A 13,747-nucleotide genomic window follows, 5' to 3' on the forward strand; every position below is an offset into this window, starting at 1 on the left:
ATTCTTCAAAAGTAGAAGTGAAGAAATTATGCACCATCTAGAGTTGAAGTTTGGGTTTGGTTTTTTTGTCTGTTTTTCACAAGAACATGAAAAGAACACTGCATTATTTTTTCTTGAAATTAATCAGACTTCAATAACAGACCACATTGGATTAATAAGGATGTTCTGTAACTCTTTCTCACAGGGGCATGCACGCCTTCAAGCAAGACAGCTGCACTGAAACAACATTGCTAACTTTCACATGTTGATTCAAGCTGTCTTCATCTTTCAATATTAAGAGGTTTTTGTAGTCTCCTGCAGAGTAAGCAATAAATAAATCTGTATGTGTTTAGGGCTTATTTGCCATCAAGGTTCTCCAGATCATAAACACTCAGACTTCCCACAGAACCTCCCCCTTGACACGGCTGGTACTCATCAGGTGCTCCTTGAACGTGCGAGAGCGATGAGGAACGGTGTCCAGGTAGCGATGACCGCTTTGCTCATACACGACTATGCACGCACATTCAAGCCCTCTTCTACTTCTCAGCAGTCAGCTGCACACTCAGAGCACTAATTCTTATGAAGGCCTCTCGTGCTATGAATTCAGCTCTCTAAGCAAGCCAGTGCCTATACTTTCAGTTCTGAACCGCAGGCTAGCTGGCAGCTGACAAAGTCAGGAGCTTCAAAGGAAGGGGAGCACAGATGGGAAAAGTGCTACAGCCTCATTTTTCTCCAGTTGTAAGAACTCGTCTTCCTATCAAAAGGACAAGAAAAATGACACGTGGGGCTTGCCATTTATATCCCAATTACTGATAACCCATTAATCTTTTCTTATCTAGAGAAAAAAATAAAAGTTTCACCTCATTATAAGAACAAGACATTACTCAGATGTCTTTTCGGTAATCTCCCAAACATTTATTTTTCTTCAACTCATTCTTGACCTTAATGTTAGAATTCTAGTGGTCTCAACAGTTACTCATTTAGAAAGAATATCACCACAGTGGCTCTACTGGTAGTGCAACTTTTCCAATGGCTTATTTAAGCTTCTATAAGCAAATAACTAGCTATCCTAATGTTTAATCACAGCAAGTTTTAGAATGCATTATTCTGCTTAATTTTGAACGAGAGGAAATCACATGCTTTCTCACTATGCCCTCCTTTTGATAGCCAATGCAGCAGTACCCCAAAACAAGACCTTCATCACAGATGCTAACAGGCTTTGTAATTAGGGTGAATAATAGAACCAGTAGCAGACTCAATTCTCTGAAATATCTACTACACATTTTATTTCCAGCTACAACAATTTAGGAGCACTTCTTTCACTTTGTGTCTGCAGCTCATAAAGTATTTCAAAACTTTTTGAGGAAACCATTACGCATTTATTAACTGTATATCTTTTAACAGTATAATAATATTTAGTAATATTATATTCCTTTTAGTAGTGACATTATTGTTTCATATACTAGAGTATTAAATACATATATAATTTGCCATAGACATCAGAACAAACTGAACACACAATGGGGAACAGAATGTGGAATTTTTAACCACTCTCGATTAAGTGAAAAAACTGCCCTTGATTGCTGCAGAACATTAGCAAGGGGCAACTATAGCCCTTGGGGAACATCATTTTATAATGTTATGGTCTACAAACACGTATACACAATTTAAAACCTGAACCGACACTCCGAACTCTTCATTTCTTCTCTCCATCCATTCAGTTGGCAGGTAGTCCTGCATTTCAGCTGTAAAACACAAACTTCAGTACTAATGTTATAAGGGGCCATATAGAAACAGAAAGGCTTTTAAAAGCCCTTTTTAGTTTACTGTGCGTTTGTAATACGGTAACAAAATCCTCCTCAAAAATCACTGTCTCTTGTGCAGGGTGTATAAACTTCCCTTGCCTTCCTTCCTCCTCTGCCTTTCTGTCTCCACGAGCTTACAGTCCTGTCATGCAAGGCTGATGATAAATGGAAATGTAGCAAGGAGATTACAGCTCTCATTTATTAGCTCAGTAGCTTTTACTTTGGGGAACACTGATATGAACTCATATCCAACATCCTGCTTGGTGGAGTGTTCTTCCTTGAAATCAGCCACACCTGTTGCACTTCGGAGTATTAATATCAAAAGCTTTTCTTTACAGAAAAACTGCAGCATACACAGAATTGCTGAATGAGTCCACAAGGAAGTGGTTCAGGACAACATGGAACATGTTTCTGTTTCATAGAAGCAGTTTTACACATACAGTGCCTGCTGACAAGGCAGAAACAGCTCAGGGGTTAAAAACAAACAGAAAAACCAGTGATGAATTACAGTTTGAAAGTGGTTTTATCCTGCCCACAATACACATAATTTGATTGAAAAAAGAATTGTATGTTTTGCATAAACAATGGAAGTCCCACAGTAGAAAGATATTTTGCTAAAAAATATAAAATAGTTGGCAGAGCGCAGCTCCTTGGAAGTAAATTTTCATGTTTCCAAAGACCAGGAGGTGAAAGTGCTTTTTTTTCCCCTAATTTTCTTATTTTAAATGATGACTCCAAACTTTTGTTTGAAAGTTACCAGCTTTTAAGACTGATTTGGTGAGTGGGTCAGGTCATACAAATTCTGCGTATGTAAGGCCTTGTAGTTCCTAAAAAGCACAAAAAGGAAACCAGACCCATTAATCACCAGCAATGTCACCAGCAAATCTTGGGTTAAAAAGTCCTCATTTTTAATATCGTTTCTCTCTTACATTAAGAATATGTATCAACAAAGTTTCATAATTCCAGAGAAAATGTTCCTTTACAGTTTCTTGACTTGATTGTTTTGACTATTTCGCCTTTAAGAAATCTTCAGCTTGACAGACTGAATCCAGCTTTGGCTTTTAAGATACACTTTGCCACTTTGTGTGTCAGCCTTAATCCATTTGTCTTTTTCATTTCTTTGATTCATGTGACCTGGAAAAGAGAGTCCTGCTTAGTTCAATTTGTCACACAGTAAACATATCACCTTCACACCAAGCTCCTTGGAAACATTTCAGACTGTACCAAAATAGTCTTTATGCAATTTTAGCTGGGGCTTCTGACATTTCCTTTTTGATACAGTTCTTTGTATTCATCCCATTTCCCTTAATTTGTTGTTACATTTTTTTACTGTGTTATTTATTATAAAATATCATAGGCTAGAAAATATGTCTACATTCAAGGTAGTTTGAAGTTGACATCTCTTTTGTAAGCATGGAAGAGAGATGCTGGTAAGACCCAGTGACCCAAAGGACAAAACATGTTGCCAATATCACTGCTTTCTTATGCCATTGGCTTAAAAACAAAACAAAACTGAGATGTCTGTCTTCTATGTTTCATCTAAACTCAGTAAGAAGGGTCTGAAAACACTCTGAAAACCTCACTCTGTAACAAAGAAGAAAGTTGAACTTAACCCCATTTTACAAATCAGAAACTGAGGCCAAGAGAGATTAAGTGACCTTCCAAATTTATACAGAAGGTTTGTGACCAAATTGGGAATTAAACTGAGATCTTTTAGTCCCATATCTGTGCCTTTATCAGAAGATCAACCTTCATTTTGGTTTATTTTTACAAAGTGCCTTTTATTGTTATTTCAGCGTTCGTGTAACTGAGTGAATTCTAAGTTTAGAACTAATCTGAGCTTGGAATAGCATGTGAGATGGCAGGGAAGCAGATTCTGAAGCAACTTTGCAAACATGCTCCGCTCTGACCTGTAACAGAGCTGAAGTAAAATTCTGGCCATGTCAAAAGCAGTGGCAAACCTCCAACTTACATCACTGCATTGGTTTCTACAACTCAAGCCAACATGCAGAATTTTTCAATAATATTTCAGCTTTTTGGTACAGCTAAGTGGGATTACTTGATGGCAATGGGCCAAGGCCAATACTAGCAGGCTGAAGCACGGTTCAGCAATACAGGATTTTCAGAGGAGTCCCACGCTGACCAAGTTCTCCCACTGAATGAAGAAGGATTTCAGTATTCTTTCCTAACAGGCTGTAATGTGCCTTCAGGGATCTCCATGAGGATGTCCCAGTACAACTTCTGCCCTCCTGGTTGCACAAGGTAGCAGAGGCCTCAACTACACCACTTGCCTACTGCATCCTTTCTACCTGAAGGCAGTGGCAGTACGGTAGAATCCACTCCATCTAATCAGGGACTTAAAATACATCTACGACGATCACGACAAAGCCAGGCAAAGCACTGTATATGAAATCTGGTAACATCTGAAACAAGGAGAGTCTCCACGTATCAAAAAAAAAAAAAATGAACCAACAATGTAACACAAAGGAAAATTTCACCTGATCCCTTCACAGAGTTCTGCAGCACTGAAAATGCAGCTGTTCTTCTAAGAGGAGAAGACACAGCATTTACAGGACAAAGACGTTTTCTCAGAAAGCGCCCATTGGAGTGCTTGGCCACAGCCATTTCCTCTCTCGTTTTTTTGTCACCATGTCATGTTGTTCTGTGGAAGGAACAAAGGCTGAAGCACAGAACCAGCCCTGTAGATGATTTCACCCTGCCACATTTCTGCTAAAATTTTAACGGAGAGTTTTGGAGAAACACAGAAACAAACTGAGTCATTTCAAAGCTCAGTTGTAGTCTGAGCTCTGTTTCTCATTTTGTATTTGCTATGTGAACTTAGAAAAATGTTCTGTTCCTTGTGCTTCTTTTGGAGATTTGCCCATGAACAAATGCAGGAATATAAAACTGCCTGCAGCAAACTCAGTATCAAATTCCATTCCCCGCGGATGCAGATCTTCAAAGTATCTTAAGGTTATTAATCCTATTGCAGTAGCAGCTTCAAATCAAGCTTAAGATACTTAAATTGTTTTGTGTAGGAGGTGCTAATCAAGCAACAAAACTTAAATTGGAGATTTCTTGATCGCAATTTGATCTTAATGATACCCAACTGCCTGTACTGTGGGAACGTTAAGCGGGTTTTGAGGATGACTTTTAGCATGATTAAATCACAAAAAAAGCATTTCAAAACCCACCAGTCAAGGCAACAGCATGAACTGAGGGAAAGACAGATGCATCAATATGCCATGGCCACCTTCTCAGTATAAAACTTAGGAAAAAGGAAGTTTTTCCACATTTGTTTGTGGAAAAACTTCCGTTGTGTTTGCCCAAGGCAGAGAAGGTCTTTGCAAAACTTTATGCAGTCAAGAATTGATCACTGATCCATATGCCTTACTGTAGGCCAGAGAAACTGAAGTAGTTCTATGTTCATATCATAACACGTACAAAGATAAGCAAGATTTTAAATGCTTTTCTCTGGTTTTCTAAACACTGTGGTGCATCCCAAAATTGCTGCATAAAGCTTGAGTTAAACACAAGCTGAAACCAATAAAAATCCGTAGGATAGCATCTCATCTAATGCATTTTTTAAAAGTTGGATGAACTTCTTATTTGACTTAAAGGAATGTAATCTTTTCCAGATACAACCTGGGCGTTTGTTTGTTTTTTAAGATACTGCTTTAAGGATCAAGGCTTCAAAGAGGGACAGTGTTTAGAGGGACACTGTAAATCTGTAAAACAAAGCTCTTCCCACTCAGACCTAGTGGCAAAGATTCAATAGAAAGTGCTTCTAGAAAAGAAGGGAAGTATTAAGGAAGTGCCTTGAGAACAAAGAAAAAATACAAAGGACACAACAGCTAATAGGGTTACTCCTGGGATCAGAACTGAAACTTCGAATGCAGCAGAGACAAGTCAGCTGCAAAGCGTGGAAAAGGAGCGCTGTGCTTTCACAGCTGCTAAGTTTCAGAAGAAAGTTAGGTTTCAGCTGAGGGCTGTGACACATGTTCTTTCAGTTATTTCCCTTTTAGAGGCAAGTTGCTTGCCTCACATTATTCACTCCCCCTTCTACTGTGTTTGTGTTTAACTCTGGAATTCAATGCAGCAAAAAAAATTATCTTAAATAATACAAATTTCTGATAACAAAAGCAAATAATACATCCATAAAGCTTTGTAGATGGTGTACAAAGCTCATGGAGCTCATGCAGTCAGCTCTCTCCTTGCATCCTGGATAAACCAATCCTTGAAGCAAAACTAAAGGTAAGCCCGCAGTACTACATAGGCAGCTCTCCCACTACTGCTGGATGAGGAGCCATTCTGTGAGTGATGAGAACACCTACGTAGGAAACAATCTGTCTAAATCCAATAAGGCCCAGACAGGAATCCAGTCCTAACCTCAAGCAGACATGAAATCCTTATTATTTCACTGCATGCCCAGTTGCTCTGAAGGTACTCCTCGCCACAGTCGTGTTGGAGAACCAGGCAGGGTAGAAAGACATGAACTGTGTTATAGGAGAAACCTGAGAAGTCAGAAATAGGATGGTGGCAGTGACACCCGTTCTACCAAAGGGATCCAGTAGTTGGAGTCACTTTCTCCAGAAGCAAATGAGGAAGGCGGGTATATAATGTGTTCCTAGTGGTGAAAGAATAACTGGAGATGGGTCTACGCATCCTGTAGAGGCAACATGTATCTGGAAGTTTTCACAAGAAAAGAAGATTAGAAAACAGGAGATTCCTCTCCATCACCAGGACAGATACAGTGGGAAAGGCCTAAGTTAACGTGAAGGAAAGAGTCCTGGTTACTCTTGTGCATGGTCAACAGGTGACATGGCTCAGAGAAGCAGCCTTCAGATAAGGCTCAGCAAGATGTTAGTGCTGTAGACTGATGAGATTAGACCCCAAACTACAAATCCTGTGAACTCTTGCAACTGTTGTCATGTTGGCTAAAATAAGGGAGCAGATATGCTTCTTGACTTGAGAGAAGATAAGCATTCACAAAGAATATGTTTGTTATTAGTAAAATAACAGAAAAGTATGACGGGACTGGCTTGTCAGCTTGAGAAAGTAACAGTGGGATGTGGTAACATGTAAATACAAACATCCACAGCCACTGAGGAGCACCTGTGACACTGTGGGACTTGGACCAAAGACACTTGGTGCTGAAAGCCAGATTGAGCAACTGACCACCAAAGTTAAAAGCTCACTCAGCTCCAAGTAGATGGATGGCACCATGTGAAAGGTTGCTGCTGGATATCAGCTTGGCACTAGGACTGGGCCGGGGGAGAGAAAGATCTGGAATCAGATGAGTCACTGGCACCACTCAGAGACAGAAGATTTACATGTTGTAAAAGATGGATTATATTCCAGACTATTCGATTTGGAAATTGACACCATCAAGGAATGACTGCAAGACTTTTTTTCCAGCAAACTTAAATTGTCAAAACATAAGCTTGCAGTGTAAGCATGTCAATAGCTGCATTCATTTACTCCCCAGATTCATCCACACACATGCTTCATAACCTTCCTTACAGTTACTTTGAAGTTGTGGGGAGCAGATGGCCACATCAGCTTGGAAGAAGAGGAAGTAGAGATGAAAGCAGTCTCCAAATGTATTTTAATCTGACATGCTTGCCTAGGTCCTTCTTCAAAACCTGCTACAGCACAAGTACTGTGACCTCTCCAGACCATTAGTTACTACTGAAAAGTTTATCCTGCTATTTAGCTAAGCTTTCTTTACTGTAAAATCAAATCATAATATCTAGTTCCATCACCAGTTGACAGAGGACATTTTGTTTCATCTCTGCAGCAATTTCTGACATAGTAGAGAAGTGCATCTTCCCTCAGACTCCTTTTCTTAAGAAGAAAACAGCACTTTTTTTTTTCCTTTTTAAATCTCCCTCCCATAAATGATGTTTTTGACCTCTGAGCTTATGCTCTCTTCAGGATTCCCTACGGTTCCTCATATCCTTTTTGAAGTGGACTACTCGAAACTGAACACATTCCAGCAAAGTATTACTAATGCCAAGTAAAGCCAAAGGATTATTTTGAGTTTTACAGAACAGTCCTGTTAATATACTATTATGTTTGGGTGGTTTTGTGTTTTTTCAACTGCATAACATTATTGCTTCCTGTTTACTCAAATACTCCTCATCTTAGGAATGCATATGTTCCTACCTCCACACTTCAAACGTAAAAATGATATACTGGAAAAACAGCTTAAAATGTAAACAAATCAGGATTATTAGAATGTTCATCAGTTAATTTAACATGTTTGTAACCTCTTTGGCTTGAGAGTCTCCTAATTACCTTATCTGCTTAAATTACAGAATCAATTACTGCTACCTCTCCCGTTACCATATGTAGTTCCGGACGTAGTTAATGGTCTCTACAGGCTTCTTAGACGAGCTGATTCCTGGATAAAAGCAAGCCTGGAGAAATGGGGAAGGCACACACATCTGCAGGAAGAGCTATGAGTTGCAAGAAGCTACAGAGCCTACTTGACAAGGACATCCTCTTTTCCTACCCTCTTTGCTATGTGAAGGAAAAAAAAAAGTCTTGACATGATTATTATTGTAAATTACTGGATTTACTTAAACATTCTCAAACGAGGCAGGAAAAGAAATGCTTTCACAGATGAAAGCTGGACCAGTGCTTAGCATGAAAAATCTGTTTTTACAACTTTCATTGTACCATACTACAAGAGTGCCTACTGATGGCAATGGAAACAGATCCTTATTCCCGCAAATTACTCTGAGGAATAAAATACCCGGCATGTTCTCTGGTTCCATCCCTTCCCTGACAAGCATGCCAGCTTTGTGGGCAAGTCCCTCACTCTTCTGAAAGAGAAAACCTTTTGATAGTTTCATCACTCTGCGTCTGAAGTGCTCGCTTCTTTTATCCTTTTGCTTTGATGAAATCCACATCATTTTTCCTCAGCTGCCTTGCAAAACCCTGGATGTGATTGCTCACACGGCCTTAGTGTGCCACCTTCCTCACTCCTGTGGAAGCAGGAGCCTTGAAGCAAGATGAGGACACAGGTCATACCTGCCCTAACAGCAGGAGGGAAGGCTGTGTCACATAGTGCAAGTGACAACCCAGGTGCATATTTACTCAAGTCACAGAGTTCTCACTGGAAAACCTCCTCTCTCATATCTCACACAACACTCCCAGAGTCAAGAACAGCTTCCTGAAAGCAGCCAGTTCCCATCTCATCCACATGAAAACTGGCTGGTTTCTGAAAAGACATCTATTTTTAAATTAACCTCTGAGCTCAGAGCTGCCATGCCTCTTGAAGTTTTTGGGTTTTTTTTCTCTAGTTGGCAAAACTCCTCTCCCTTCCCCATTTGTACTTCTTTAGTTGCAGCAGAAAGACATCCATCATCTCTGTACCTAAAACTTCAACAATAAACAATGTTTTCATGATATAGAAACAGCATTAAATCCCTTTTAATTATTTGATATTTAATTATTGATATTTAATTATTTGAGAATCTACACTTATAAGAAAATTCTCAATATCAGCTTCTAAAAGAGATTGTTGGGAATGAGAAGACAGGTGCTTGGCTGCAGAAAGAATGCAGCATCCCTATGACGAGAAGCAGGAAGCTTCCCCCTTGCCATGTCAAAGGAACATTACAGGCTTGGCAAAGAAACAGAAAGTACAATTTTCAAAGGAGTACGAAAAGGAACCAAGCATATCTCAAAACCAATTAATTCATCTTCCTTTAGGCTTGGTGCCTTTTACAGACCTTTACAGAGAAGAAAAGGGCAGAATAAATCTGCTAAAAATCATCGGATATATAAAAAAATATTTGAGAAAGCTAAATGCCCAGTGTAGGGCAGATGAAGATGAGTCACTTCAGCCCAGCACTATACCCTGCAGAAAATCTGTTCCAGGGTCTGTTTTCCATTCACCTGTATTCTGACAAACTTATACGTACATTTTATAGACTTCTTGTGCAACTCCTCTTTGAAAGCAATCAATGAGTAGTGGCCAAATGCTGCTGCCTCTGCGTAATTCCTGATGACTTCTGTGGCTTTGGGATACAAATATCTGAGAATTAACTAATTGGAGCTAACCTGCCAGAGTCATTTAGATATGGTATGGTATACTGAAAAATTGCTTCTGCTTCAGTGTTGATGGCACTACAAAAACACTGAGTGGACTGCAAAACCAGAGAAGCCTTTGAGCTGTGTATAGCTGAAACAGTAATTTTATCTTTAATGCTGCCAGAGTAGGAGGATGATTAGCAACAAGGAAATGCATTGCTTTGCTGCTGAGGCGCTTCACCACCTAGAGCCTTGTTGGAATCAAGGGCCCTTCCACAAGTTACTGAGTTACTGAGGAGTTTTAAACAAGGTTTTAAAAAAATTATATTTAATAATCAGTAACAAATTTAGAAGCACATTACAGTTCAATGCAGGAGGAGATATGTTCATACATTTCAAGAGTACAAGCAGGTTACGTACTATTAACATACATTTCTAACATTTCTTACCTGTGAGAACTCAGGAGTTATTACTTTACATGGGAGAGGAAAAGAAATTTTGAAAAGATTTTCTTAGTTTCCAAACAAAAGAAAACTCAGAGCCTCACCCATCTGTTACTGTATCAGATCACACTGACATAATGCTTTCAAAAACAAAGCTGGAGCCTTCAACACATTATATTAGCATTGCCTCTTGAGCAAACTGAGTAATTGGTAACAGTAAGAGCCTCAGCTTGGAGATGGACATGTCTGGAGAAGAGGAGACGTACACACCCAGACAATGAAAAGTGTAACTGCTTTCTAACTCAGGAATCAATAAGACTTGGGATTCCCAAATCCATTTTTAAGTCTATTAGAAGAATGTTCCCAGTAACCGCAGACACCTTTTCATGGATCCTTTATACCGTACTCCAACTTCTGTTCCTAGCCACCTCCCACCCATCACTTCTCAAACTACCCCACCCTGTTTAACATTCATACTGTACATTTATAAACATACCTTTTAATTCACCTTCCTACTTATGCAGAGAAAACTTTTCAGTGTATTTTTAATTGATAGTCTCTGGCGATTTATTACATGAGTTTGCTTAAGGCAACAAAGCCCTGGCTTACATCCCACAAATTCAATGGAAGAATGTTGAGAGTGAGTTTAACATCTAAGATGTTAAAAAAGCAGTTGTTTGCATTCACAATCATTTACCGAACAAAATGAAAGAGCCACCTAGAAACAAGGAGAGTTCAATGGCACAAGCAAATATCTGAAATCTGAAACAGATGAAACAAGAAGAGGCCAAGAGCAACAAGCTCATAAGAAAACGTGGATGTCTTCGACTGATGCCAGACAGACATTTAATGGTAGCCAAGCTTAGTAAGCCTTACCACTTAAAGTTACGTGATCATCTTTGGAGGCTCTCCGTGTCTCTTTTAACTCGATCTCTGAGCTCACATCCACTTTTCTTCCAGACAACTCTAAGTAGGCTTTGAGAGAGGCAGGTACCTTGACTGTTATAGAACCTGACAGATTTAAATGAAAGCTTGTTAGATTAACATTGAGATCAAAGCATGAAACAGGCCATTATACAGCGAACTTGAGGCAAACAGTCCTTCAGACACTGTAACCTCTTTTTTTCTGTCAAGAGATTAATAAAGATAACTTCATTTCTCATAATCAGAGTACTGTATGTCACATATAAAATAGAAACGCAGTATTTCTTCAGGCAGCATGAGAATTCGCACTGCCATACATTGCCAGAAACAGCTCTTGCTAGAGGACGTTATTGCAAGGAAGGCCTAAGGAAGCAAATAAAACAAGTGACACAAGTATTATGACTCTGGTTTCATCTTACAGTTGTGTACTTGCACTCCTGAGCATGGACACAAGGTTTGATTTAATGAGTAATCCAGCTACTGCACGCAGCACAACACAAGAATGTTAGAGAAGAACTGCTCCTCTGCAGTGATGGGATCCCGTTTGTGTACTGTTTATGCTGGCAAAAAAAAAAGGATCTATATGTAGGAATCCTTTTTCCTCTAAATAAGTGCTTCTGTGCAGCTGACTGAAAGCAAATACTGGGCCCCCAACCTGCCAATGTTCATCATATTTGGAATTACTCAATTGCAATGTTTGGAAGCTGCACACTGCACACTAAAATACTAAAACTAGCAATAATCAAAATATGCATTCTACGTACATACATACTTCTTAGTTTCTACCCAGCTCTAACATTCACTTTGGAAAAAAATAAGACATTTTCACACTTTCTTTAATTACATTCAAAAAGCTGAAGCAGATCACAGTTACAAAACTGATGTAATGGCTGCGTAGCAGCGTGAAAGCAACCCAAGCTATGCAGTTTACATTCGCATAAATCCATTGCCTGTCACACTCCTGAAGAAGAAATAGCTGCCAAGACTTTAGGCCTAAATTTTGCTGGATACACAAAAGCAATGGGATAAAAGAGGAAAAAGTCTTTTCCTTGGTCCTCCCCTCTGGGAGCAGCTCAGTGACGTGACTCATAAAATCCAACACATGCAACTCGTTTATCACAAATAGGACATTTTCTACTCGGCAACTGTCAGCAGTTACTCCAAAGTTACATAGTAAATGAAAACAGAACTTTATCAACTTTGCCTTAACTAAACTGTACTGCCAGAAGAGCCATCAGGCAGTGTTTTCAAAATAACATTAACTAGCTTTTGTTAAATACATTCTTCTTTGCTACCAAATCAAAGAGACATGACTTAGTGATTCAAAACGCAACTCAGAAATAATATAAAAATAAATTTACTCAGACCAATGAAGCCAGAACGGCATATAAAGAAGAATGGCATAAATGATTCTAATCCATTTTTTTCATTATTTCCCTTGTGATTAACTGCTGCATGTAATAGGGCGTAAGATTATCTCTTAGATAACCAGAGGAAACTACCAAATACCACATTCATTTAAAACTGTCTGACATCGTGTTAACATAAAGAGTGCTGTAGTTTTGGATTTCTTCGCTTGTTTTGCAAAGTTAGGGCTAACAAGATATCTTCAGTGCTTAGTTATTCACAACATCATCTCTTCTGAATGGCAAAAATGATAAACTCTAGGAGTGTGCAAAGTTACAGTGAGTAGACAGGAGGGGAAAAAAAACCAGGAAGAATGGTAGAGGGCACTCTCACATTTATTGTTCTGTCTTCCTGATTCAATAACAGAACATTTCATCAACAAAAAGCAGGGAAAAGAAATGTCAGTGCATGTTGGTCATCAGTGAATATGCATGTAATATATACCAGCAGCATGGATTACACTGTATTCAAGACAAAGATAACCCAAGTCAACTCTGCAGAATTCTACTGAATAGATCACCAAGAAAAAGTATTTAAAGAAGTAAAAAAAAAAAAAGAAAAAAAAAAAAACTTTTTAAAGCATGATTGTACCTTGTTGAGTTTACTGCATTATAAGTATCCATATACGTTTTTTAACCATGAGGAAAAAAAGAACACAAATTACCAAAAATCATGTAATAATCATTTTAAATAGACAAAAACAAACAAACAAACAAAAAAAAACCCCCTAATCTTCTTTATTTTATATCATAAATTGCCATTTAAAAAAAAAACGTGCTGCAGTTTTCTAACCTTTCTGGGATTTCAGATCCACTTCTCTTAATTGACTGACATAAACATCTATTGCCCCATGAAGTGTAGAAGCTTTTAGACTTCCATCTGATGAATCTACAAAAGAAAAAAAAAGATGAAAGGATTTGTGTACATTTAGAAAGGTGCTATTGTTCACTTTTAGAAAAAAATTTGCAATAATCTTATTTTTGCCCTTTGAACTAACTTCATAAATTCCTGTATGTTTAATATTCGCTGTTAATTTAATGAATCCTCATAAGAAGACTTGGGTTGGAAGGGTCCTTAATGCCCACACATCCCCACCCCCTGCTGCGGGCTGACTGCCCCCCAGCAGCTCAGCTGCCCAGGGCCCCG

The 13,747-nt window shown here is 38.8% G+C and overlaps 1 protein-coding gene across 1 annotated transcript in view; it reads right to left on the bottom strand.

The window, feature by feature from the left end:
* Positions 1–2,802: 2,802 nt before the first annotated feature.
* The window catches only part of FAM185A (family with sequence similarity 185 member A), a gene marked incomplete at both ends in the record, with an annotated part of 39,454 nt that continues 28,509 nt past the window's right edge, over positions 2,803–13,747 (bottom strand). Inside the window, 3 exons of the mRNA XM_079549839.1 lie at positions 2,803–2,918; positions 11,147–11,281; positions 13,394–13,489. Of these exons, the coding sequence (XP_079405965.1) occupies positions 2,803–2,918; positions 11,147–11,281; positions 13,394–13,489 (347 nt within the window). The remainder of the gene's footprint in view (positions 2,919–11,146; positions 11,282–13,393; positions 13,490–13,747) is intronic.

Source organism: Tetrao urogallus (assembly GCF_951394365.1).
Source record: "Tetrao urogallus genome assembly, chromosome: 1".
NCBI classification, from domain to species: domain Eukaryota; kingdom Metazoa; phylum Chordata; class Aves; order Galliformes; family Phasianidae; genus Tetrao; species Tetrao urogallus.